We start from the raw sequence: 25,566 nt of genomic DNA on the forward strand, positions 1-25,566 counted from the left end.
AGAGATATAAAAGACAACAGACAAGCGACAAGAAATACGTGAGAGTAAGGAGTAAGTAGAGAGTAGTAATAGTAAGCAAAGTTTTTGTTGTAAGTTGTAACAAGTAAGAGCATGTGTATATATATTTTATGTATTATATATTACTTGTTATGTTATGTGTGTTAGTGGTATAGTTGACATAACATGTCAATGTATATGTACATATATTATATACTTATATACATATATTATGCATTGTAGATTGCCGGTGTATATGGTGTATGGCAGTTTGCAGTGTATATATAGGATGGGCCGCTGATGAAGAAGTAGTCACGGAGACATGAGTTGGTAGTTGGGAGCAGTCCAGAGTAGACGTATCGAGAGTCGGGAGCTGTAAGCTGTATTGTACTCTGTGTGGGTACGAGCATTTGTATTTGTATTATTATAATACGTACATACTTACATACAAACCAATATCCTACATGCTGGATGGTAGATGTGGATAGTGGATGCGAAGATATTCGATAGGAGCAAGAGCAAGGAATCATTGCTATAAGTCGCTGTGCAAGTGGTGGACGTGCGTTCCGAAAGTCCGGCTGATGTTTTAATATAAATTGGTCCAGCGCGTGTGCTGTGTTTAATTATTTTTATTGACTTTGTAATTGACGTAATTGTTGGTTAATTCCTGTTCGGTGGCACGTTTGTTTGCATGTGGTCAACGTTTGTTTTTGTAAAATGGATTATAGTCAGGTGAGAAATTTTAGTTTTTTTTTTTTTTTTTTTTTTTTTTCCGGTGAAATGATTTTTAGAATTTTTTTAATAGTAAATTTTTATTTGTTTTTTAAGTTATGGAAGACGGTTGTTGATTGTTGATTTTTCTGTCAAAAATTGACTGAAGAAATTTTTAAAAATTTATTTGAATGAAATGTCTACGTTTAGTTTTTAGGCAATAATTTTTAAATTCTAAGATACTGAAATTAATAGATTTTTCGGAGTAAAAAAAAGTTTTTGGAGTGAAAATTTTAGAAAAAATTCCACCCTTAACAATTTTGGAAAATTATTGATGCAACTTTTTTATAAATATCATTGTAGTAGATATCCGAAAATTTTTCTAGAAATTGTTATTAATTTTTTTTTGACGGAAATCGTAATATAAAAAAAAATGCACTGAACAATTTTCAAAAACTCTTATGTAGTTTTTCTGTTTTTATTACAGTTACTAAATTTAAAATTAATCAACAATTAACTGTCAGTTAATTTCAGGATCACGGAATTCAAATTATTTTATATATTTTTTTTTTTTTTAATCAAAAGAGATTTATAAATAAATGATGACAACTGGATGTCAAAGTTTGAATACTATTATCAATTTTATAATACCATTGCTTGAAAACTGATTAATATTCTTATAAAAATAAAACAAACTATTTGAATTCAATATATTGAAAGTATAAAATTAATTTTAAATCATATATTATTTCATTAAAAACAGTCCCATCATTTTCTTTCTTAACAAAGTTCTATTGAATTCTTTTATGAATATCCAAAGTGAAGAATAAGAGACATGCAAAGCTATCATTTATTAACCGCGAAGATATTTCTCTTCCATGAAAAAACAAAAGATTCAAATAAAAGAGAATTTTTATTTCCTTCAGCCCAAAAAATTATTCTAAAATATTTAAAAGTATTATTACATTAACTGAATAACAAGCATTGAATTTTCCAGTACATTAAAAAAAATAAGTTAAGATACAAATAAAAGATTATCTCAATCTGATAACTCGATATCAAAATAACTACAATACTTAAATAACAATCAGAAAAAATTTTTTTTCTCTTATTTTATTTTTATTTGTCAACAAACAATTAAATATAAATATAAATACATTGTTAAGTTTATCGCCAATTAAACATTAACACTAATTTTATATTTTATTTTTATTTGCAGTAAAAATAATGTAAGCGAAAAGTAACAAAAACAACTAAACATAAAATAAAGTTAATGAAGAAAAGAGTATATTATTGTAATAACTATTATTATTTTATAATAACATACTCTCACGTTTTGTTTTAAACCCATCGGATCACATCACACATCAGACATCAGACATCATATATAGCACATACATAGTCAATTTGTGTGCTATAACTAAAACTATGATTGCAAGTTCTTCCTATGTTTAAATACTAGAACACTTAACTTTATTTTACTTTACTTAAACTTGCACGTCTCGCGGTCACGCTCCAAAACAGTCTTATTGCTACTTCAATATTATAATATTTGTAACGGAGAATTATTTCACCGCTTAATGTATTATTATTTTTCTCTTTCTTTTCTTATTACTCATCAATATACTTTTAGTAATTACTTTGTAATTAGTATTTTTTACATTTTTTCTTTTTAATTTCTTTAATTGAAGGAATTAATATTTATAAAAAAAATAATAATCGTTATTAATAGTAATGAATAATAATGCTATAGAATTTTTCAATTTGAAAATTTATATATTTATAACTAAATTATCATAAAAAAATTTATTATGATTTGATGACGCAATAGACGATGTTTGTATAAAAATGTATAGTTTGCTTAAAACTTTTAGCGGTATATAAACTTATAGAAACTGTTAATTATTTTCGAATGTAGTGTAATTAGAAATTACTCGAGGAATTTTTCTTTTCTTTGTCTAATTAATTTAATTTTTTTTTAATAATCATCCGAGAGTTTGTTTATTCAAAAGTAGCTAGTGCATCGCAGATATTAGTGTTAGTATATGGGCTTCTTCTTATTCTTGCTCACGTTTCTTCCTCATTCAAGTATATCAGGAAACCCGTACACACGTCTTGGGCATGCTTGTCATATAATAGATACGGTCCAGTTCTTTTTATGCATTTCAACACTAATTTTATATGCTAATAAATTTTTATTTATTTATTTTGTTTCATGTTTATTATTTTTTTTTTTTTGTAAAAAAAATGTATTTTACTTTTTATATTCAATATGCGGGGTCATATTTTTACTTGAATTAAATTTTTTTTACTACACAGAAGAAAAAATTTCTTGATTGGAGAACAAAATTCTTCGCTCAAGAAAATTTTCGGGTGCCTGAAAGAAGACCAAAGTTGTGTTGGTCGAAGTAAAAATTTTTTTTGAAATTCTATTCTTGATGAAAGTAATTTTTTCTTAATTCAAATTATCATGAATACTTGACACAATAAATTTTTATATTTGATCAAGATTTTTAGATACTTTAGGGAAGCAGTGCCACCTACTTCAGAAGAGAAAAAAAATTTTCTCACCTTGAGAAAATTTTTTTCTTAAATATTTGATACCCATTTGATATTGTTTTAGCGTGCAATTATACATATTGAATGAAAAAAAATGATTCAATATTTTTTATAAAAAGAGAACTAAATTTTTTGAAGCAAAAGGCTGAATTTTCTATAAATAAGAAAATTTTCTTGACTTAAATAAATTTTCTTGGATCAAAATACGTATTTCTTAAAGCAAGAGAATTAATTTAAGTGAAATTTCTTGTGTCAAAAAAAATTGTTTTTTCGCTCAAAAAAATAAATAGGAAGAAAATTATTTTCTTGGTTGAAGTAAACCTTTTTTTCTGTGTAGTTTAATATTTGTGTAGTTTCAGTTTGTAAAATTTTCAGATCTAATAAGGCTTATAATCTATCAATTTAAAAAAAAAAAAAAAAAAAAAGTTGACAATGATCTAAAATATTTAATTTTTTTTAATCATATTAATATTAAATTTTTTCAAAATTTTTTTATTGTACAAAAATTGGAAAGACTTTTAACTTTCGTAAGGTTTTTACAATCTTATTTTTTACAAATCATATTTTTAATTTCATAAAAATGTTAACATCCACTTAAAATTGTAAGAATTTTTTCTACAAAATGACTATTAATGTTGTTGTAATTTTTTGACTGTACATAAATATTTATAAAATTTAATGCTCGATGAAAAATCGCATCACGGGTGATTAATTTCGGTGGACCACCCACATTATAATATCTTAATTTCGAATTTTATAAAATCTAATTCATTACCGTAATGCAGAATAAAAAAATACTTTAAAAAACCAGAAAATAAAATTTCTGCAATAAAAAATCATGAATAAGAAATAAATAAATTTACCTTTAAAATATCTGGACTCATTAATAATCGCAATGATAAAGTATATATTTATATTAATTATGATATCTCATTCCGAATAATATATGAGACAATAACAAAAACATTCCCACGCTAAAACTCTTAATATATAAATCCATCTCTGTTTAACTATTAATATGTAGTATAAACATGCCGTAGGCGAAATAAATTCAAAGTGACATTATATAAAGAACATTGAGACTTATTTTGTGCATGAGCTGTACACGATAAACGTGAGTTTGTATTATCCCTCATACTTGTACTCATACTTAATATAAGGATAATATAAATATATAAATACATAATGGTGAATAGTATAGCACCCACATACACGTAGATACATCATTTTTTAATTCATTTATTCGTCTACAATCGTGTCCACTCATGTAATTACATTTATATAAAGAGAGATGTCAAAGAGACTGTTTTAATTTCAAAAACATCTTAATCTTAATCGTTTCATTTTACAATCATAATTAATATAAATACTCTTGTTTGTTTACTTATTAATTTATGTTTTTTTTTTCTGTTGCAGGTTTTAAATTACGTCAGTGATACAAGGAAAGAATAGGAGTTTGGTGTTTAAAGTTTTTTTAAATAAACGGGATTTATTTTTGATAACTTAACAAACAAACAAAACAGCAATATGTCATACACAAATCGTTTTCCCCCGACACAACACACCAGATACAGAAGCAGCTGGGGTCCATCTTCGGTATCAGCTTTCACAAATGCTGATGTACCGAGAGCTTCTCCTGAGGAAGAAGAATTCGAGTTTTATCACGAGAGAATTCATTCCGCCCAAAACAGACAATTAATTCCATTGCAAGAGGATTTGGCTGATTGGATTAATAAAATTATTAGTGAGTATTTTTAATTTAGTTGTTATTTTTTTTAATTAAAACAATTTTTACTTCAACTTAATTGGTTAATAGAAAAGATAAATAATAATACTATTTTTTTCTTTATGAATATTTTAGGAGTTATAGTGATTATTATGATACTATATCGACGAAAATATTGAAGATAGCCTGATAATATATAAACATTTTATGTAGAAAATTTCTTAATTTCTAACTATGGATTTCTTATGCTTTTTTTTTCAAAAATCAATATTTCAGAAGTTATGACCATTTTTATGGTGACTAGATTACTTAATTAAGTTATTATATTTTCTAAAATATTGAAGATAACCTGACAGTACAAATAATTTTTGGTAGGAAATCTTGCAAGCTAAAATTTTGGTCTCTTATGATTTTATGATTAACTGAATATTTCAGGAGTTATAGCCATTTTACAAATAATTAGATAATGATTTATTTTTTAATTGTGAAAATTTATTAAAAATAATTATTTTTGCAATAGAAAAAAAAAAACTCCGTAATTGATATTTTAAAAATATACACGAAATCGATATCTGACGGTGTCGTGCCATCATTGTCACGATACGAAAACAGAAACTAAAAATATTAAAAAATAAAAAAGAGTTTTTACTCTGTAATACAATACAGCTCGCAGCTGGTCGACGTCCCGATATAATGGAGCTAACGAAACTTTTTTATTGAATTATTGGATTATTGGTAAAAAAAAAAAATAAAACATAACTAGTAATGAGTAACGAGTGCTAAAAATAATTTAGCTACATTACTTTTAATGAAAATTTTTCCTATTATTATTAATTGATTATTCAGTCGCTCACGGGAATTTTCACGAGAAATTAAAATAACGTAATAACTTATTACGTGTATTCAAATAATAAACTTTCAATTGTCGAATAATATACTTATCAAATCAATGAGTTAGTTACTTAATGAGAATAAATTTTTAATTATGCAATATTTTTTAATCCTATATTACATTTATAATTTTTCAATTAAATTAGATAATCATTAAAAATTTTTAAGTTTTTATTTATTAATTTACTAAATTATTTTAAAAAAAATATTAATCTTATACTGAAACGTAAATCATTTAAAAGCTGATATTATCCGGGTAAATATTTGTGGACTTAACCAGCCAATTTTTTAGAGCAAATAAAAAGAGTCAATAAAACTACGTCCATAATTTTAATCTAAAAAATGTTTATTTTCAATTTTTTTAATTGCAGATTAAATTAAAAATTTACATCAAAATAATTTGAAAAAAAATTTTTTTTTAATTTTCACGTCCAGTATTAAGAGTGTAATTATAATTATTTAAGCAGAGATTTATGAAGAATTTAATTGCTTTGGATGACAATGAGAAGAAAGAAAAGGCAATTTGCAAAGTAAAATCTTAGAAGTATTGAAAGAGGAGAAAGTAAAATTTCATTGAGGATTGACGTTAAAATTCTCATTGTTAAACTCCATTAGGCAATATACTCGAGGACACTGACAACATATAAATACATATAAGTATATACTAGAGTGATTACACTGTAACCGCCTTTGTCAGCGTTTAAAGTTTATAGAGATCCGTTAGTATGATAGAATCTCATAAGAGTAAAGACTAAAGACTTTTATAACGCGAGTGAAGTAATGTAATGAGAGCAACAGAGAAATAAAGAGAGTATGTATGTATGTATTGCATATATGTATCACATAAACTCTCGTTTTACTCTCATTGTACGCTTCCTGGATCAGATACTTAATTTACATTAACTTATATTCACTCTCGTTACTATTATACTTGTAAGTGACTTTGCGATCGTGAGAATATTCGATCTGTAATCACTAATCATATCTACTCTTACTCTCACAATCGTGATCTATCCTCTACATTAATTACATATTTTTATTTTTAATAACTTACTAACTATACCCTGTGTCCTGTACCCTATACTCAACAAAAGATACTGATGATACTGATAATAATTATAATTATAGTCATTCTCTTGTTTATTTATTCAATATTTACAATAGTTTAAGATCTATCACTTACCCCCTGTAATTTAAAGATTTTACATTCATTTTTTATTGAACTATTAATTAAACGAAAAAACCTTTGTAAAATCTTTTTATCGTTTCATTTGCAAATTTAAAATTTTTAATTGAAGAAGAAATATTGTATTGACAATATTTCTTTAGTTTTTAAATGGACAATTTATAATTGTATACTTATATAGTTGAATTTCATTTGTTGTACATGTTATTTGAATTTATAAATATAATTTAAGAAACTTTTTAGGTTAAACGAATTCGTATTTCAAGGAAAATTAATCGTTGTTTATTTAGTAGCATTCGCATTGTTGAGCATCAGCTTTCTTGATATATGAAAGTATTTTTTTTTTTTTTTACTAAAGAAAATTAATTGATGGTTAATGGTTTTTAGAAAAATTCTTGATATTATTATCGAAGTTGAAATTGCTTAAAAAATTTGTTAACAAAAATGTTTTCATACAATTGGGCTTTCTTCAATATTTTAAGAAATATTGTGACTTAAGCAGTGCTCATCTAGTCACTGTAATAATGGTCATAACTTCTGAAATAGTGATTTTTGGGAAAAATCAAAAGATTCTATTGGCAAAAAATTTTCTACAAAAAATATTTTTATACTATCAGATTATCTTTGATATTTTCGAAGATATAGTACCTTTAGTGCTCAATATCTAGTCATTGTAAAAATTATCATAGCTCCTAAAATATTTGAGGAGTTGAGTTTGAAAGGGGTATCTGTTCATTTTTGATTAAACAAGACAAAAAAACGGGTTATCTCTAATTATAAATATTTTTATTGAACTTTTTTAATTAGCTACAATTCGATTTTCATTTAGAAATCTTCATAATTTTCCAAGTAATTAATATTTAAAAGTTAAAAAAACTGCTCTTTTAAAATATGAAAAGATACTCTTTTGAAAATCAACTCTTATTAAAAAAAAAAAAAAATATTATTTTCTTAAAAAAAGTTACTAAAAATAATTCGACTTAATAATCATATCTATTTAGCCGAAATTCATCTCATGACATAGTTTTCATATAATTAATAAAAAACTCCAAATATCGATAATGTTAAAAATAGTCGACAAAGAATTTACTTTTTTTTGAAAACAATTTTTTTTATTGAAATATTTAATAATTTAAATCATAATTAAAATACAGATACAATCAGCCACAAAAAACTGAGAAAAGTTATAAGAATCCAAAAGTCCACACCCTTCTATGCCAGTGAACTATAAAAAAAAAAAATGATTTCAATGCATCTGTAATTTATAAAGTAAACTGGGGAAAGTCATTTATTAATAAAATTTCTTGATCTTTAAAAATAATAATTAAAAAAAATGAACTTTAGGTAGCAAAAGGGTACCGCAGCATTTTATAAACTCAAAACATTATTGTTGCAACTCTGACTCACCGGATGTAACTCGGCCCACCCCGCGACTAACTTCCTTCATTACACTCGTCATGTCCCTTTTAACATCCGTACTCCTGATGACTTACTGAGTGTGGAATAGAAATGTAGAGAAACGAATAAAAAATGTCTTATAGTCTTGTTTAGCTATAGATATAGATATTGATAATAATGTTAATGTTAATGATAATGATGTCGATAAAATGAGCGCGAAAAAACAAAACTATAAATCTTAGGACATAGAATATGAGTTGAATAATTATTTAAATAGTACAACAGATAATAAATGAATGTTAATTTGTAAGATAATTGTTCATGGTTGATTTGATTGTTTATTTAGAGTGTAATGATATGTGAAATAGAAATGTAATCAAGTGTGTAAGAGGTGGCCTTGAAATCAAAAGTTGCATCTAGGTCAGCGAGTTATGATTATTGAGTGTAATGTAATGTTCATTTTTAAAATTCGCCATTATATTATGTTATATTGAGTACGAAGGAAGGAGATAAAAAAGAGCTGTCTTGACTTATAAGTACAAGAACCTTTATTATGTATTCACTGATGACTTCTTAATAAGATTATACATATATACTTTAAGGTGATTTATTATTATGACTCTGCTAAATACGAGAAACGTCTTTGTTTAATATACAAATTTTGATGTCGAACTTCCTACGTCCTTTTTATTATTTTTATTATTTAACATTTACCACGCGCATACTCTCAAATCTTGAGAATAATCACAGTTTATTGATTTTTATGTACAATGTCTTAATAATTTTTTTTATTTATTCAAAGAATCCTTGATGCTCGATATTTTTATTTCTTACTAATATTTCAATTTTTTTATTATTAATTTTATAAGTTTTGGTAAATATTTCGACAATTTTTTTTTGGCACTAAAAATCGAAAATGGACATTTTTTTTTTTTTTTTTTTTTTTAATTTCATTCGAAACTAATTTTGAGGTGTTGAACATATTATTATTTGAAAAAATAAAAACTTAAATTTTTAAAAAATTTGATTAACTTACGACTTAAAATTTTTTTTTAAAATTTGTAAATTTTGACTTTTGAAAAATTAAAAAAAAGTTTTGTCGATAGATTGATTTTTCAAATATTATTTTTTGTCGTTTTAAAAATATTTAGTTTTCGGTTTGATTAGAAAAAAATGTATTAAAAAGCAGAAAAATTTTTTTACTTTTAACTTCCCAAGTACTTTCATTAAAAAGAAAATGAATTAAAATTTATGAACTAATTAATAGTTGTTTTTAATTTTTTACAGACGTGGATTATATAACCGGCGATAATTTCTTCGATACTCTAGATAATGGAGTAATAGTATGCAAATTAGCGCGAGTTATTCAAGAAAAAGCTCGTGCCGCTATTGACGCTGGATTAGCCAAAGGAGTAAGTGTTATGTTATTATTATGTTAATTACACAGTTACGTCTGATATTAAAAAAGTACAATATATATGTATATATAAATTTGTATTATAGTTATTTATTTATTTATAGTCAGTACCAGTAATCCGCGGTCGTTGTTGGGAAAATGCAGCCAGGCGTAGCTTTTTTTCCCGTGATAATATGGAAAACTTCATCCAGTTTTGCAGACGGTTGGGTGTGCATAACAATTTATTATTCGAAAGCGATGATTTGGGTAAGTACTAAGAATTCTTTAATAAATATTCAGTCATTTAATTATATTATTAATTTTATAATTATTGCTTATTAATTATGTTCTCGTTGATTTGTTTTAGTACTTCATGCACAGCCACGTAATGTCGTGCTGTGTTTACTGGAAGTAGCGCGATTAGCTTCGAAATATTCTTTAGAGCCACCAGGACTGGTACAATTGGAACGTGAAATTGCTGAGCAAGAACGAGAATTACATTGCATGTCTGATAGCGGAATATCTCATAGTAGTTTAGTTTCATGGCAATATCAACCCCCGTCACCGGTTCCTTCACCTCCACCACCCAAGGAAAAAGTAAAACATAGCTGGTAAATTTTTTTTTTATTCTTTTTAATTACAATATCAAAGGGTTGTCACTTAATACAAGAATATTTTTATTTTTTATAATACTGCAGACTTTGATTATTTTGAAGATTTTTTTTTAACAATATGCATGAATAATAATTTTTTTTTTTATTTAATTATTATTTAGAGTAGTTTTTAACTGTTGTGGTCATATCGCCGACTTTAACTGTTGAGAGTGGTACGTTGGAGTCTGTTTGGGTTGTGAAAATCTTAACCTACGTGGCAAGGGTCGAATTTTAACCAAGTTGGTTTCTAAGATCAGCGTGGGATTCGAACCCATGCCTGCCCAGCGAGTCAGTTCAAGTGCTCTATAAGCCATGTGCTTTAGACTACTTGACTAACGTCGCCCGTAAAAATTCTTTTAATTTTGGAAAAATTTGATTTTTTTTTTAAATCGTAAAACTTTTTTTTGTTTTGTTTGAAATTTTAATTTAGGTAATTATTTAGTTTCACGATTTATAATATTTCAACGTATAGAAATTATTTTTGGAATTTTTTCCTTTTTAATTTCATCAAAAATAGAACAATTTCAAATAAAAAAATTTTCAAAAATGTCAATTTTTCCATAAAAAAAATTGATTATCGAGAGAATAATAAATAAATAAAAAAATTGTTATTTAAAAAAAGATTAAATAAATTCGGTAGACTGAAATTGTTATAAATATTAAAAGCTTTAAAACTAATTAAAAAAAATTTTTTTATAAATTTTGATTATTATTGGTGTGGATTTATCGTAAAAAAGAATTAAAAATGATAATTTTTCAATTTTCTATAGAAAACAAAAATTACTAAAATTTTTTTTCCTTTAATGTTCAAAATAATTTACTTGTGTTAAAAAAACTCTTAAAAATTTTCACAAGTTACTATTTTATTTTTAATGAACATTACAAAACTAAATTGGAGTGAAGTCTAAACATGAAATAAAAATAAAAGGTAATGGCATAAATAGTTATCGACTGAATGAACTGCTTGACACGGGACACAAGCACTCTTGAAATAACAACAATAAGGGCGTGTATACAATAACGCATAAGTATAAAAGTGTACTGTAATGCAAGAAAGAGCGAGTCAAGATTTTGTGTAACACAGTACTATACTATCAAGTATAAAGTATTAAATATAGTAGTAGGAGCGGTGTTGACAATTACTAATTCCAATTATGTTTATATTTATAAACATAATTTAAGTGGATGTAGGCGTAATTTATTACTAGATTTATATAGTTAATTAAAAATTTAAGTTACCGTGAAAAGTAAAAAATAAAAAAAGATGAATAATATTTAATGTGCAGCTCGGCGTCTGAAATTACCACGATGACTTTGTGGATTAATCCGACACCACCGACGACACCACTGGAGCCTCCAACGGAAATGCGTCGCTCAGTGAGCGATAATGGACCAACTGGCAGTGACGGAGTACCGAGTGACACCACTGAGGACGATTGGTCACGCGGGAGCGCTGAAGATCCGGATGAGCTTCCGTCCCCAGTCAGCTCGCCGTCACCAGCAGAACCGCCGGAACATGTTGGACCAATTACTGAACTTGATAGAAAAGTAAATCAATCATAACTCATACCAATAACTTTTTTCTTTTAAATTATACATATCATTTTATTCATTCCAAAACATCATCATCGGGTGCTCATCTAAAAATTAAAAATCAATTAATCAAAATTTCTTCGATAATTGTTTTTAGTTTGTTCGGTTTGTCGACGAGGATACTCAGTCGCCAGGAAAATTAATCTCAAATCCACCTGTACTAACAGTTATTTTTTTTCTTCTCTTCTCCAAAAACGTTGAAACCTTTCAAGCATTAAATTATTTATTATTGTAATTTTTAAGGTACGGCGGGCTGCAGAAGCTATTCATAGACTTTGTCAGTGTTCAAACGAAAAGTGTTCCAAGTTGAAAGTACGGAAAGTCGGCGAGGGACGGTATAACATTGCCGGGCGCAATGTCTTCATTAGGGTAAAGAGCTTTTTTTTTAATTAAGTATACAATAAAAATAATAATAATAAGGATGCATGAAAACTAAATTTTATCCACAATTGCATTTTAAATTACTACTTGGGATTTATTATTATTATTATTTTTTATAATATAATATTAGATTATTGTCACTCTAAAAATGGTTATAAATCCAGAAATATTAATTCTATCAAAAATGTAATTTGAATAAAATTTGAATCAAGTAAATAATTTTTAAAAATTTCATGTTCTTGATTTGAGTTGAAAAATTCTTAAGCTAAGAAATTTTTATTGGTTTAAATAAATTTTATTTTACTCAAGAATTTTTCGTCTTGGTCCAAGACAATGAAACTCTTCAAAATTATTTTCTTGGTTTAAAAATTTTCCTCTTGATTGAAATTAATTTTTTTTTCTGTATACTATCAATATTTTAGGAGATATAGTAGTTTTCATCATCTAAACATTATAAAAATGACAATAACTCTTAGAATATTATTTTTTTTTACTGTTATTATTATAAAGTATGTTTATTTTTAGCTTCTTAAGGGAAGACACATGATGGTGAGAGTAGGCGGCGGATGGGATACTCTGGAGCACTTTTTATCAAGACATGACCCGTGTCAGGTGAGGGTCCTCAGCCGTGAAAGCACACCGCCTCCTCACACAACCGCCAAGCACACAAATTTTCTCCACATACGTGCTAAATATCGCAGCTCACCCACAGAATCAATCTCGAGACGTTAATTGCACAGTGCCTACATCAATACCATTAAATTAATCAATAATCAATAATCAATACTCAATTGGTCCATTGTTAATAGTAATAATATCAATACTATTAATATTATTATTAGGCATTAATAGTATCTTCATTATATATGCAAACAGCTTTATATAATGTAAGAAACAACAAACCATCAGAATATTAATTAATTAATCAGCCAATTAATTAATTAATCAACTTTCAATTATCATCTCTCACGTCCAAATTAATGTAGTTCACATTTGCCTAACTTTAATATATCAGTACAGTATATATTTATATATTATACTCGCAATATTTAATATTTATATTTACAAATATTTTTCCATAGTCACGTTGACGGATTTTATATTTAAAATTAGATCTATATATCTATAGAAAGATCCATTTTTCTATGCATAAGAGCAATATTTTTTTTTTTTCTCAAGTACTGTAATTGTAGTTATTAATTAGTCATAAATACATGTGTCTTGACAATTGCTCAATCTGAATTGTTTACATAAATGTGATAGTAATTTTTTTTGATACTTCTATTCATCTTTATAAAAAATTTATCTAATTTTTTACCGGTGAATAGTAGTTTTTTTTTTTTTTTTTTTTTTTTTAGAAAATTGAATTTAAAAATGTTACATATTAGTATTTAAAAAGAATTCTTTTGAAATTAATAAATTGATATCAATAAAAAAGCACTTAATATTCAAATTTTTCGCTTATAAAGCGATTTATTTGCACACAAATAAATGCAATCAGTACAATTTTTAGATATATTTATATATAAATATATTAATTGCTTACATTTAGCTTTTGTACTTTTATAAAAAACGAATTAAAGCTAGAATTTATGTATTCATTTTATACGTATTTATAATAATAATAATATTGGTTATAATTAATAGTAACATTAATGCTAGCAATAATAAAAGTTATTTATTAATTTATGTAGTTGTATATAATTAATAAAAATTTTTCAGAAATGCAGGAATAAAGTGTTTAAGGAAATACCAAAGCTAAGAATTTCTAAAAAAGTTATGTCTGCACGTTGAGGCTAATGACGTTAAATAATTATGTTTTGATTTACTTTATTATTAACAATATAATTTTTGTCATCGATAATCAATAATCGATAATTATTGTATTAATTAAGTAATATTATTAACTCAAATCAGTATCTTCTATTTGGCCATTTAATTATTTAATTAATAAATAATTAATATTAATAACTTCTAATGTTTATAGTTTATTTATAAATATTAATGTATAATACATTCTAATTTACATGAGATAAGTTTATTAAAATATTTGTTATATTATTTTCTGTTAATTAATAAAAATTGTCATTCAAAAATTCATTAATGTTTTTTCAATAAATAAAACTCGTTTATTTTATTCACTGTAAATTAAAGAAAGCGATTATTATTATTATGATTATTATTATTATTTAAGATATAAATTCATTATCAAAAAATCAAGTATAAAACAATATTATCAATGATAAAAAATATTAGCGTGGAATGAAAGTAATTTATGTTTATGAGTTATGAGAATTTTATTTTTCTTATTTCTTTTTACTTTTACCGAGAGTTAGTGTGTGGTGGGACTGATTTATTTGGATTTTGCGTCGGTTGAATTCAGAGATATCGTCTTCCAATTTTTTACGACTCTCTTCCAATTTTTTCTTCTCGTCCATGTGATCTTTTTTCAATTTATCAAATTTATTGTGCAGCTATAACATGAAAAAAAAAAAAAATTATTTATTAGTAAAAAATAAAATATGATCCATAGGATACATATAACAGTAATAACAATAATTTTTACTTCTTTTTCAGCGTCTTTCAATTCAGATTCCTTTTCCTTAACACGCGCGACAAACATTTGACGCATTTCATCCTCTTTTTGCTGTAGCTCTTGTAAATGCGCTGTTCTCATAGACTCACATGTTTGTTGAAAGCTTATTGGTTTGTTATCATGATCAACATCACTGAATCCCATCTAAAAATTAAAAAAAAAAATTATTTAAAAGAACATAAATTGATAATAATAATACTAATTAAAAAATGTACCTGTTCCAAACGTTTTTTGCGATAGAGTTCATAATGACGACAGTGAGTTTTTTCACGCATGTCTTCCATATTCGTTCTGATAAGCATTTCACGTAATTTAACAAAATCACAGTGAGATTCATTTTCTACCTGGACAGTACCCCAAGGATACTGACGTGACCGCATCATTTTATTCCCAACACGTACGAATTCCGTACTACCCACCACCGCAAACGGCAGCAATCCGTTCATTGATGAGTTAACTACCGTAACGCTCTCGTCGTCGGTTGGAAATTGATAAATATGCACTCCGTTATTCTGCAGCTCTGACATTATTTTACTCTGAAAATTAAAATTAGCCATTTAATAAATCATATACGAACAATAATTAAATAAAGCTACTTGGTATAATAAAAAATTTGTCTTTAATTTTAAGTCATATATAAATAAATAGAAAACTCTACTATGCGCAGTCAGCCATTATTTAATTATTTGTAATACTAGTGTCTAAATTTTTTTTTCTTGTATTTTCAAACTTAATAATTTTAAAGATGCATTTTTTAAAATTAATTACCTTAAATTTCTGTAATTCAGTCTTTGAAATTGTGTCAGCTTTAGCAATGATTGGGATTATGTTAACCTTAGTGTCCAATTTCTTCATGCATACTAAATCAATAGATTTGAGCCTGAAATTTCAATAATAAAAAATTATAAAAGTTTTTTCTAATTATTTTTTTATGAGTTCAAAGAAAAAGAATAATAACCCATGACCAGTTGGACAAATAAAATAAAGACAAACATGAATACGGCTATCGTGATATGTCGAGAGTGATCTTTTTATCTTAAGCTCCTCTTGTAAATAGGCTTCAAACTGAGCGTCGATGTAATCAACAACAGCTTTAAAGCTGTCTTCCTTGTTTATTTGATCTCCGTATCCGACGGTGTCCACCAGAGTCAACTTTAGCCTCACGTTGCCCTCTTGAAGCTCGTAAGTATTAGATTTTAATTTAACAGCTGGCAAATTATGGGGACTTGGGTTTGATTCAAAGTTGGTGTTGAATAATGAATCCATTAGCGTTGATTTTCCCAATCCCGTTTCACCTTTAATTTTATTAAATTTTTTAGTTTACTTTGATTACATTAACCATTTAATAAAAGGATAAATAATAATAAATAATCAATATCACGTACCAATGCACAAAATATTGAATAAAAAACCATTTTGTACAGATTTATTGACAAGTTGATCCGGTAAACTGTCGAATCCAACATGGTCTGAGAGCTTTAGGTTACGGATTGAAGTTTCCATCTGAAAACAAACAATTATATTATATAACTCAAAATTCTTAAACAAATACAAACAATAATTACTCCATACTTAGTAATGTAATATAATGTGATATAAAATAATAACAATTGATTATTCAAATATTTATCTTAATAAAAATAAAAACCAACGCCCATTGACTAAATCATCATTGTTTTAATTTCAAATAATATTTACAAGTAAATTATGCTAAAAAAAAGATTGTTAATTTTCTTAAAAAGATGAAAAAAAAAAATAAATTATGGTTAATTACTGTTTTTACTAAATAAATTATTTAACGACTCACTTTCATACGCTCGATATCTATCGCCGCCATTTTTACTTTGCAATTACTATACTATATATAGATAAACATTTCATGAGTGTACTCATGTATATTCATAAATACACATACATATCTACTTTACTCGTGCATACTTACGTACGTAAGTACTTTACGTATATTTGCACAAGCGCTAGTTAAAATTGGAATAACTGATGAATATTAATTGGGGTAATTACTGTAAATTTTTCGAAGAAAAAAAAATAAAAATTTTTCAATTTTAAAAGTCGAATTATTTTTAATATTTCTCATTTGGATTAATTATTTTTGGTGAGTGTAATATATTGAATTTTACATTAAAAATAAATTTTTTTAAATAAATATAAAAATTAAAAATGAGACGAAAAATAATTTTGCATTACAATTAAAAAAGAGAAAAAAAAATTTAAATCAATTTTACATTAATTAATATAAATTAGATAAACTTAAATATTAAGTTTTTAATAAATTTATACCCTCCTACCTCCAGGCAGCAAGTAGCGCTGCCATAATGGATTGCGTCAAAAACCACAAGATGGCGGCACAAGTTTACAAATCGCTCGCGTAGGCAGATGTACTGCTCCTTCTTTTCACAATTTTTAACTAGTAATTAGCTTTGATTAAACCCAAATTGTATTTTAAACAATAGTTTTAATCATTTAGAAACTCAAGAAATAGTAATTATCGTAAAAAAAACACTTTTTAATTTCGAATGTCAACGCATTAAGTACCGGCGCCTGACAATATCATTTTTCCGTTGAATTTTTTATCCCATTATAATATTTAACATTAATGATAATTTATTATTTATTGCATAGAATATTATAATTAATTGAAAACTTGAAAATGATCAAATATTAGTTACAAAATCAGAAACAATGATTTAAAAAAAAAAAAAAAATTTGTGAGTACAATTTTATTTTTGTTAGTATGGATATTGAAAAATTGATTAATGATTATTCAATAATTATTTTTCTCCTAATAATTAAAATTAAAACAAAAATCAAATTGCAAAAGTTCAATTTTTCACTATCGAAGAGCGCTAAAGTAAAAATTGAAAAATTGGCGGGAATCAGGAAAATATTAATTTAGTTTTGATTAATTATTTTAATCAAATTAAAAATGCTTTATCATGAAAATTTTTTTTTATAACATTATTTTATCACAAATTTTAGTAAAAACTATTAAAAAAAAATATTTAAAATGTTGACGCGCAATTTTAAAAGTAGGTGACGCGCCGATCGAATTTTTGCTAGTGACAAGTCTAGTGATAAAAAAGAAACTAAAAATAAGCTAGGGAATTTGATGTAGTGTAAGAGTGACAGTAATCAGTACAACAGTGTCGACTTTCTAACATGGCAGATCAATCTGTGTTGTATTATCATGTGACGAACAAGGACTCGTAACATTTTAATAATAAAAAAACAAAAAAGATAATTGGTGTTACAATAACCGGGGGCTTAACAAGTGATAATTGTTGTATTTAAATAAAAGTGTTTATGACAATGGCGGACATTAAAAGTCCACCGTTTAGTGATATCAAAAGACCGGAGGAGGTAGTGGCGATGGCGATGAACGACAGCTTAAAATTCGCCGTCTTGATTGGGCTTATCGAAGTTGGACAGGTGTCTAATCGCGAAGTCGTCAACACCGTACTGCACCTGGTAAGCTAACCCTTTTCCTATCTCCCTTATTATTATTTTTTCTCACTAATTTTCATTTTATGTTGTTTCACCTTTTCAAAGAATTTTTAATCCAGCTCATACCTCATTATTTATTTAGTTTATTTTATATCAAACTCGTGTGTCCTTGGGCGAAGCTGTCAAATATCGCGGGAAATTTTTTAAATATTTATCAATGTTTTATAACATGGCAATTAAAAACATATCGATGGTACGTGAGTATACTCTTCAAGCCTGTTAATTGCTTGGAATTTTGGAGTTACTTATTTACTTTAATGTTATCTATCGTTATTTGAATTTACCACGCCTCTATCACGATATTTTATGTCATGAAATTTAAAAGTACTTACAAAGAGCAGGTGTTTGATAGTTTTTAATTTTCAATTTTTAAATTGAATAATTTAATAACCGCTTGATTTTTCTTTTAAATTTAATTCAACGGAAACAAAATTCTAAAAAATCTCTAGATTCTAAAAAATAAAATTGATACCGGATGATTATTTTGAAATGTTATTTCAGAAAAAAAAATCTGACTAAAAAAGTAATTAAAAAAAAATTTTCAAATATTTATCAATTTTCAGTAAGACATTAACTTTTTCTAATATTCATAAGATCCAGGTTATTTGGCATTAAATTTTATTTTTAATTAATTTTTTTACTAAAAAAAAAAATTTAGTTTAATTTCTGTTGACGCAATAAATTTTTAAATTATAAAACGTGCTTTTTAAATAATTTTTTGGAAATAAATCTATCAAAACTTAAAAAAATTTTATGAAAATTTTGATCAATAAAAATTTGATAATTTTATTAAAAAAAAAAAAAGTGAAATATATACTCTAAATAATTATTTCATTTACTAAATTATATTTATCTCTATACTGTGACTTGAACCCACGAATACTTTTTTTATCTGTCTTATTTTACACTTGTCATATTTATTTTTTCATTTTAACGTCTACCGCAGTTCCACTGTTTTACGTTTTTTTTTTTTTTTATGTTGCCGTTGTTGTTATTATTATTTCTAACAATTGTTCTTTCATACATTGTCTCCACTTTTGTTTTATTTTGAGGCTAAATAAAATTTACAATTTTTATTTGACATTAAATATTTCACGGTGAAAAAAGTTTAGTAAACTATTAAAAATTTAAATGTAATTGCCAATATTCATGAAGTAAATGAAAAGAAAAAAAATTAACAATTATTAGGGCAGTTAAATAATAAGTAGTATTTAAAATAGATATGACGCGTAATAAAAGCAGCAATACAAGATATTTACTATTTATGATATTGTTATTATTAAAACATAGTACTACGGTTTTGTCATCGTGATCAGATACCGCAACTAGCAATTTTGTCTTAAATCTTGTTTGTAACTAACGCTCTCCATTAATATCGTTAGTTACGGGTATTCAAACTCTCTACTGTACCACGCATCGTTGGTTGAATCGTTTTGTTTTCCACTAAAACGGACACTTTGAACGTTATAGATTCAGATTTCATCCTACGACCTATCGCATGTTGCTATTGCTATTCCTATTTTTCTTTGTTATTATTTTTGTTCCATCCACAATCAGTTCTTTTCATTGTTAGGAGTGAAATAAATGTTTGTGTATTCAACTCAGGACTTTTGTACTATGGGTGAAACAAATGTTCAATTAATTAACGTGCAACAATGTCAATTTCCAATTTTGTAGAATGAAATTTCTTAATTAATTTGAAACAGCGAAATGGACTTTTTTATTTTTATTAATCCTTTTTTTTTATTTTAGCTCAACATGTATTTTTCAAAGTAATGTTTACGGATTTTCAGATGACTCATTAATTTTAAAATTTGCACATTTATTAAGGACTGATGACAATACCATAATTTAATAATTTTATCTTAGTGTCTTAATCAGGACCATCAGAATAAAAAAATATATTATTTTATCGGTTAAACATACTGTCCACAGAATTACAGTCAATATTATCCTTCTTTGAATTGAGTAAAATATGACAATCTACACAGATAGATAGATAGAGTTTTTATTATTTAATAAGCTTCATTAACAGATAATTAATAATCGGTAATAGTTGAAAAATATTTATCAACATTTAGTAAATTGTTTATTAACACACAATACTGAAACTGCTAATAAATATTTATTTATAGTTAATAAATATTTTCTAACTGATGTAAATAAACATTTATTTGGAGCCTTGAATGAAAAGTGAGTGTCAAAATTCTATTTAGACACTTTTTATAACCCCATAACATGGATAGATAAAAATTTCAATAGATCAGAGGTAGATTAATAGTTTTAGTATAAAAAATTTAACAAATAAAATAAATAATGAAGAATTATAATTATGAATTAAAGAATATTTTTTTGTGCTGAAGATATTTATTAATTGTCACTAAACATTTGTTAACTGTTAATAAATGTAGGATTTCAAAAAATATCTATTAAAAAGTTGAAAAATAATTTTTTATACTTAATCAATTAATAAACTGTTACTCAATCAATAAATGTATTGATAGTTAATAAAATCTATTAGTGTAACGCTTTAGTTTTTAATTGTACTAAATAAGTCGTAAATAAATTGTAGTTTAAAAATGTAAAAACACCATTTAATAGCAAACCAAACTATAAAAAGTATAAAATAATTTTGAATTATTTAAAAAAAGTTTTAAATAAGAATAGAGTGACTTAACAAAAAATTAATTTCATTGGAACGAAAAAAACGTAGGGTGTTTTTTAACATATTTCTGTCGTAATTTTAATTTTACAAATATCTACCTGTATTTTATTCACAATAATTTTATCAAGGACTCGATTTTTTTTTGGCAATGAAATGAATTTTTCATAAATTACACTATTCTTATTTTAATAATCATTTGAAACTATTTTTACTTTTTCGTTTATTCTTTTCTTTAAAGGATATTTCTCAGTTCTTGAACTACTATTCATTTTTATGTTACCTGAGGCACAGTTACAGTTTTTATAATTTTCATAATTTAATGACAATACAAATTTTCACACTTTTAATTAAACCACTTTTCACTTAACAAATTAAATCTACCAAATTGTCAGTCCTTTTATTTTTTCCACTGACATTTTATTAGAGATTGAAATAAAAAGTAAATAAAATAATGAAATTTTAAATATTTCAGTTTTGCAATATATAATTTAGGGTAAGTTATAAATTACAAAAAGTGAATACCCGCTCATTAACTTCAAACATATAAATCACCTGATATTTAATAACATAATAATATGTATAATTAAATTGAACCAGGTGCCAATAAAAAATGATAAAGTTTTAAGTTTTACGTAACGATGAGTATGAGAATGTATGTTAGCATAGCTAGTACCTTGTAAATGGATTTTAGTACAATTACATTTACATCAATGACATTTAGTGTATAATTACGCAGAGTATAAGTATAGTAGGTACACCAGTTCCAGTAATTTCAGTTACAATAGACCGACTTGAATTTGAATTGTTGGTTCGAAGTAGTACGCTAAGTTTTCTGTTTGAAGTTCATAATAGCGCTATTGTTATTTTAATTTATCGCATTTGCGATTTTATGCTAAATTAATATCTATCTATTATTTTTACTGTGTTTTTCTTTTATATTTATTTTACGGAGATGTTTTCATTTTATTTGCTTTGTAAATTATGGGGAAGTTTTTTTTTTGTTCCGGAGCATTGTTGTGAGTTTTATGAAAAAAATCTACTGAATATTAAATTGTTATCAAACAATGAAAACATTTATTTAATTTTTTACATTAATTGGGTATTTGCATGATTTTGATATTCATAAACTTTTGATATTTTTACATTCTATATAATTTTTTAAAATTTTTGGAAGAAAAATTTTTCGATTTTGTTCTTAAAAATTTAAATAATTTAATAAATAAAAGTGGTCCTAAATTACATAAAAGTTACGTGATGTGATTGGTGTGACGTCATTATGCTGTTTGTAGCGCGTATATTTGAATGAGCATTTAAGTCATGTATAATATTTTACATTGCTAAAAACTTAAAGTTAAGTTTTTTTCAATTTTAAGTTTTATACATCCTATTTTTAATGCTAGATTTTGTTGAAAATAATTAAAAGTGAAATAAATTTTTGTGAAATGTTTTTTTAAATTTAAAGTGAATGTGTTTGGAGGTTATGAACATGTCAATGTTGTTATACTAAGACTTTTGAGAAGCATCAGTTCAACAGTGTAGTTTGTGATTATCAACGAATTAATAAAAATGCCTCGGCGAAAAGTGGATCCTGGTTTTAGTGAAGCACGGTCTGATAATTTACCGCGAGTTGATGCATTCATGGTTGCAACTTATCTCGCTACAAACTCTGATTTTGTAGAGCAGAAATGAAAGGAGCAAAAGCTAGCATGTTCGTATATTTTAATACAGCTGTTTATTTAGATATTAGTTATAAATAAATCGGTGCTTTTTGATCAACAAGTTCATAAAGTATTCATTAGCTGTTACATAAATAATATTTATTTTAATATTTTGAATTATAGATCTGGGAGAAAGTCATATGGAGATGCAGCCAGTGAATATGTACAAATTAAGCTTCAGAGACCTGAATGTACTCTCAAGTGTCTTATTTGTCCTGAACACAGAGTACATAATAAATCATATAGAGTGACTGTAGTTATAAATATTGTTGATGAAGAAATTTTATTGATTCAGTGTCATGATTGCGCCGCATCGTCAGGTAAATAAAATAATTTAACAATATTCAAGTAATAAAATCATTACGGTTATTGTTTGTTTCATAATTTCCTGCATAAACATTCATATCTAATATACACGTTATATAATATGCTAAATAAATATTTTGATAATATTATAACCAATAATGACTTCTAGTTATACCTTTTTTAGGTGGATGTAAGCACTCAATCGCGTTTTTAATGTGGCTACACAGACGATCGGAAGAACCATCTCCAACTGATGTTGAATGTTACTGGCGTAAATCAGTTTTATCTCAAGTTGGGTCAGCGATCAAATTCATTCGAGTGACAGATTTTGATTCTGAGACAAATATTACTGCTGTACCTAAGTCTTTCAATACTTTGCAAGAATTTGTCAATAGAACAAAACAAAAAAACGTACAGAGCCAAATATTGAAGTATTTCAACTCTGAGAATACTGAAAAAAGCCTCTCAATACACAATTTATTAGTGGACTTTATTAATTTAGGAGGAACATTATGCGATAATTTTATACACTTTAGTGCAAATCGAATGTCTCCTGACTTGTGTGATAATATAGAAAAGGAAACTCAAAACCAAGCAGATTGTGATCTTTGGTTTTCATTGCGGTATGGACGAATAACAGCGTCGAAAGCTTATGAAGTATCCCGCTGTAATACACCTAATGGAACGTTAGTAGAGTTGCTAGTTGGAGGTCAAAAACTACGCAATACAAAAGCTATGGAACGAGGTAAAGAGCTGGAAGCTACAGTTTTACAACAAGTTGAGCAGAAGTTGAAGCGTAAATTCCAAAAGTGTGGTTTATTCTTATGCCAAAATCACCCGTACTTAGGAGCTTCTCCAGATGCAATAGATGACGAATTCGTGGTAGAAATTAAATGCCCGACGTCTCAAAAAAGCTTTCGCACTTATATTGACACTGACAATTACAATAAAATTGCAATGAAATATTTTATTCAAATGCAGATGCAAATGCTTTTCACAGGAAGAAAAAAAGCAATGTTTATCGTAGCAGACCCAACTTTTGAAGAAACACGGCAATTCAAATCTATTATTATCGATTATAATTCACAAGTAGTTGAAAAATTACTAAAAGACCTAAGTAAATTTTGGAAAAATTGTATTTTCAAGCGTTTATTTAATTCATTGAAATAAATTCAATTATTTAATTAAAAAAAAATACAAAAATTGAATTCTTAATATAAATATTACATTTTTATTGAACAATAACTTTTAAAACTTATGTTTTTTTGATCAATGGTCCTTGTAGATTAGTTAAAGCTGCGGCGATTGTCATTATATTATCCATCTGTGGAATAAGTTTAATATTTACACATGAATGAGGTTCGCAAATTTCAAATTCTCGTATTCTTCTTATTAATCTTTCAATGTGAATACGGAGACTCGCGATTCGTTTTGTTGCAACACTTCATCATGACTTGGTTGCTTCTCAGAACTTACTGTTGGTGGTCTAATTAATGTACATTTTTTTTCAACTACAAAATTTTCTATGTGTTTGAAGCCTCTATCAGCCAGTATAGCAGCGCCTGGTTTTAAACAATCCAAATATCCAGATTGAGAAACTATTTCAGCATCCGATGTTCTACCACCGAATCCAGGTGAAATAAAATTAACTATGCCATCAGGTGTACAAGAAATTAAATATTTGACCGTATTGCATTTTTTGTATTCAGACCAGGTTAATGATTGTTTAACAGGATCTGTTGACTTTTCAATTTCAATTTCTAAACAATCAATGATTGATTCTACTGCTGCATAACGGCTTCGGAAACTTATTGGCAACTGAAGTTTAATTCTTGCTGATGAAGGCCATATAATAAAGTCTTTTAGATATTCTGCCATGACTGGCAAAGTCTTAGTAAAGATACGACTTATATTAGAAGTGGACATTCCAAAATCATCAGCTAAAATCGCAAAACTCTCATTCAATCTTATTTTTTTTAACGTAATAAATATATCAATGTCACTTAAATTAGCCATATGTAAAATATCGATAATATCCATGCAATCACTTGGAATCCCGATGTATTTACGAGGTGACAGCCGAATTCTTTCAAATGTTTGCTTTAAATTACGCTTCTGAAATTCTTCTTGTTGAAATGCATTTTTCCACTCATTTTCTGTACTTCCATTTGATGTTAAAAAATTATCTGATGAAGTAGGGAATGAATTAGCCATTGTGTTAGAAGATAAATTCGTAGTATTAGGTGAAGGATTCAATAATTGATCATT

At 26.2% G+C, this 25,566-nt stretch overlaps 4 protein-coding genes across 12 annotated transcripts in view; 3 read left to right on the forward strand and 1 right to left on the reverse strand.

Annotated features, from left to right (window-relative positions):
- Positions 1-314: 314 nt before the first annotated feature.
- LOC141528248 (growth arrest-specific protein 2) lies at positions 315-14,453 on the forward strand. 3 transcript variants are annotated; one of them, XM_074244197.1, is made up of 10 exons: positions 315-729; positions 4,684-5,011; positions 9,756-9,880; positions 9,990-10,131; positions 10,232-10,475; positions 11,804-12,065; positions 12,208-12,267; positions 12,354-12,479; positions 13,017-13,103; positions 14,214-14,453. In XM_074244197.1, exons 2-10 carry the CDS (start codon positions 4,795-4,797, stop codon positions 14,283-14,285), a joined length of 1,335 nt encoding a protein of 444 aa, XP_074100298.1. In that variant the 5' UTR covers positions 315-729; positions 4,684-4,794; the 3' UTR covers positions 14,286-14,453. The 3 variants fall into 3 exon arrangements, with proteins under 3 accessions (XP_074100298.1, XP_074100297.1, XP_074100299.1); XM_074244196.1 differs by lacking the exon at positions 14,214-14,453 and having other exon boundaries at positions 317-729; positions 13,017-13,719; XM_074244198.1 differs by lacking the exons at positions 12,208-12,267; positions 14,214-14,453 and having other exon boundaries at positions 320-729; positions 13,017-13,713.
- Positions 14,454-14,459: 6 nt separating this feature from the next.
- Positions 14,460-16,941, reverse strand: Septin2 (septin 2). Its single transcript, XM_074244199.1, has 7 exons — positions 16,895-16,941; positions 16,473-16,590; positions 16,046-16,382; positions 15,856-15,967; positions 15,303-15,623; positions 15,058-15,231; positions 14,460-14,965 (listed from the first exon to the last, which is right to left on the reverse strand). Exons 1-7 carry the CDS (start codon positions 16,922-16,924, stop codon positions 14,798-14,800), a joined length of 1,260 nt encoding a protein of 419 aa, XP_074100300.1. The 5' UTR covers positions 16,925-16,941; the 3' UTR covers positions 14,460-14,797.
- Positions 16,942-18,258: 1,317 nt separating this feature from the next.
- Positions 18,259-25,566, forward strand: part of Rg (A kinase anchor protein rugose) — a 242,686-nt gene continuing 235,378 nt past the window's right edge. For all 7 annotated transcript variants that reach the window (XM_074244499.1, XM_074244494.1, XM_074244498.1 and 4 more), the window contains exon 1: positions 18,259-18,573. Coding sequence is in view for 6 of the 7 variants with exons in the window: in XM_074244494.1 (XP_074100595.1) it covers positions 18,409-18,573 (165 nt within the window). In the remaining variant the exon portion in view is untranslated. The remainder of the gene's footprint in view (positions 18,574-25,566) is intronic.
- On the forward strand, positions 22,658-25,304 carry LOC141528450 (uncharacterized). Its single transcript, XM_074244501.1, has 3 exons — positions 22,658-22,982; positions 23,116-23,312; positions 23,483-25,304. The coding sequence occupies exons 1-3, from the start codon at positions 22,960-22,962 to the stop codon at positions 24,466-24,468; spliced, it is 1,206 nt and encodes a 401-aa protein (XP_074100602.1). The 5' UTR covers positions 22,658-22,959; the 3' UTR covers positions 24,469-25,304.

The sequence above is a fragment of the Cotesia typhae genome, unplaced genomic scaffold (genome assembly GCF_013202065.1).
Source record: "Cotesia typhae breed Kobodo isofemale line unplaced genomic scaffold, CoteBio_Ctyphae contig_43, whole genome shotgun sequence".
NCBI classification, from domain to species: Eukaryota; Metazoa; Arthropoda; class Insecta; order Hymenoptera; family Braconidae; genus Cotesia; species Cotesia typhae.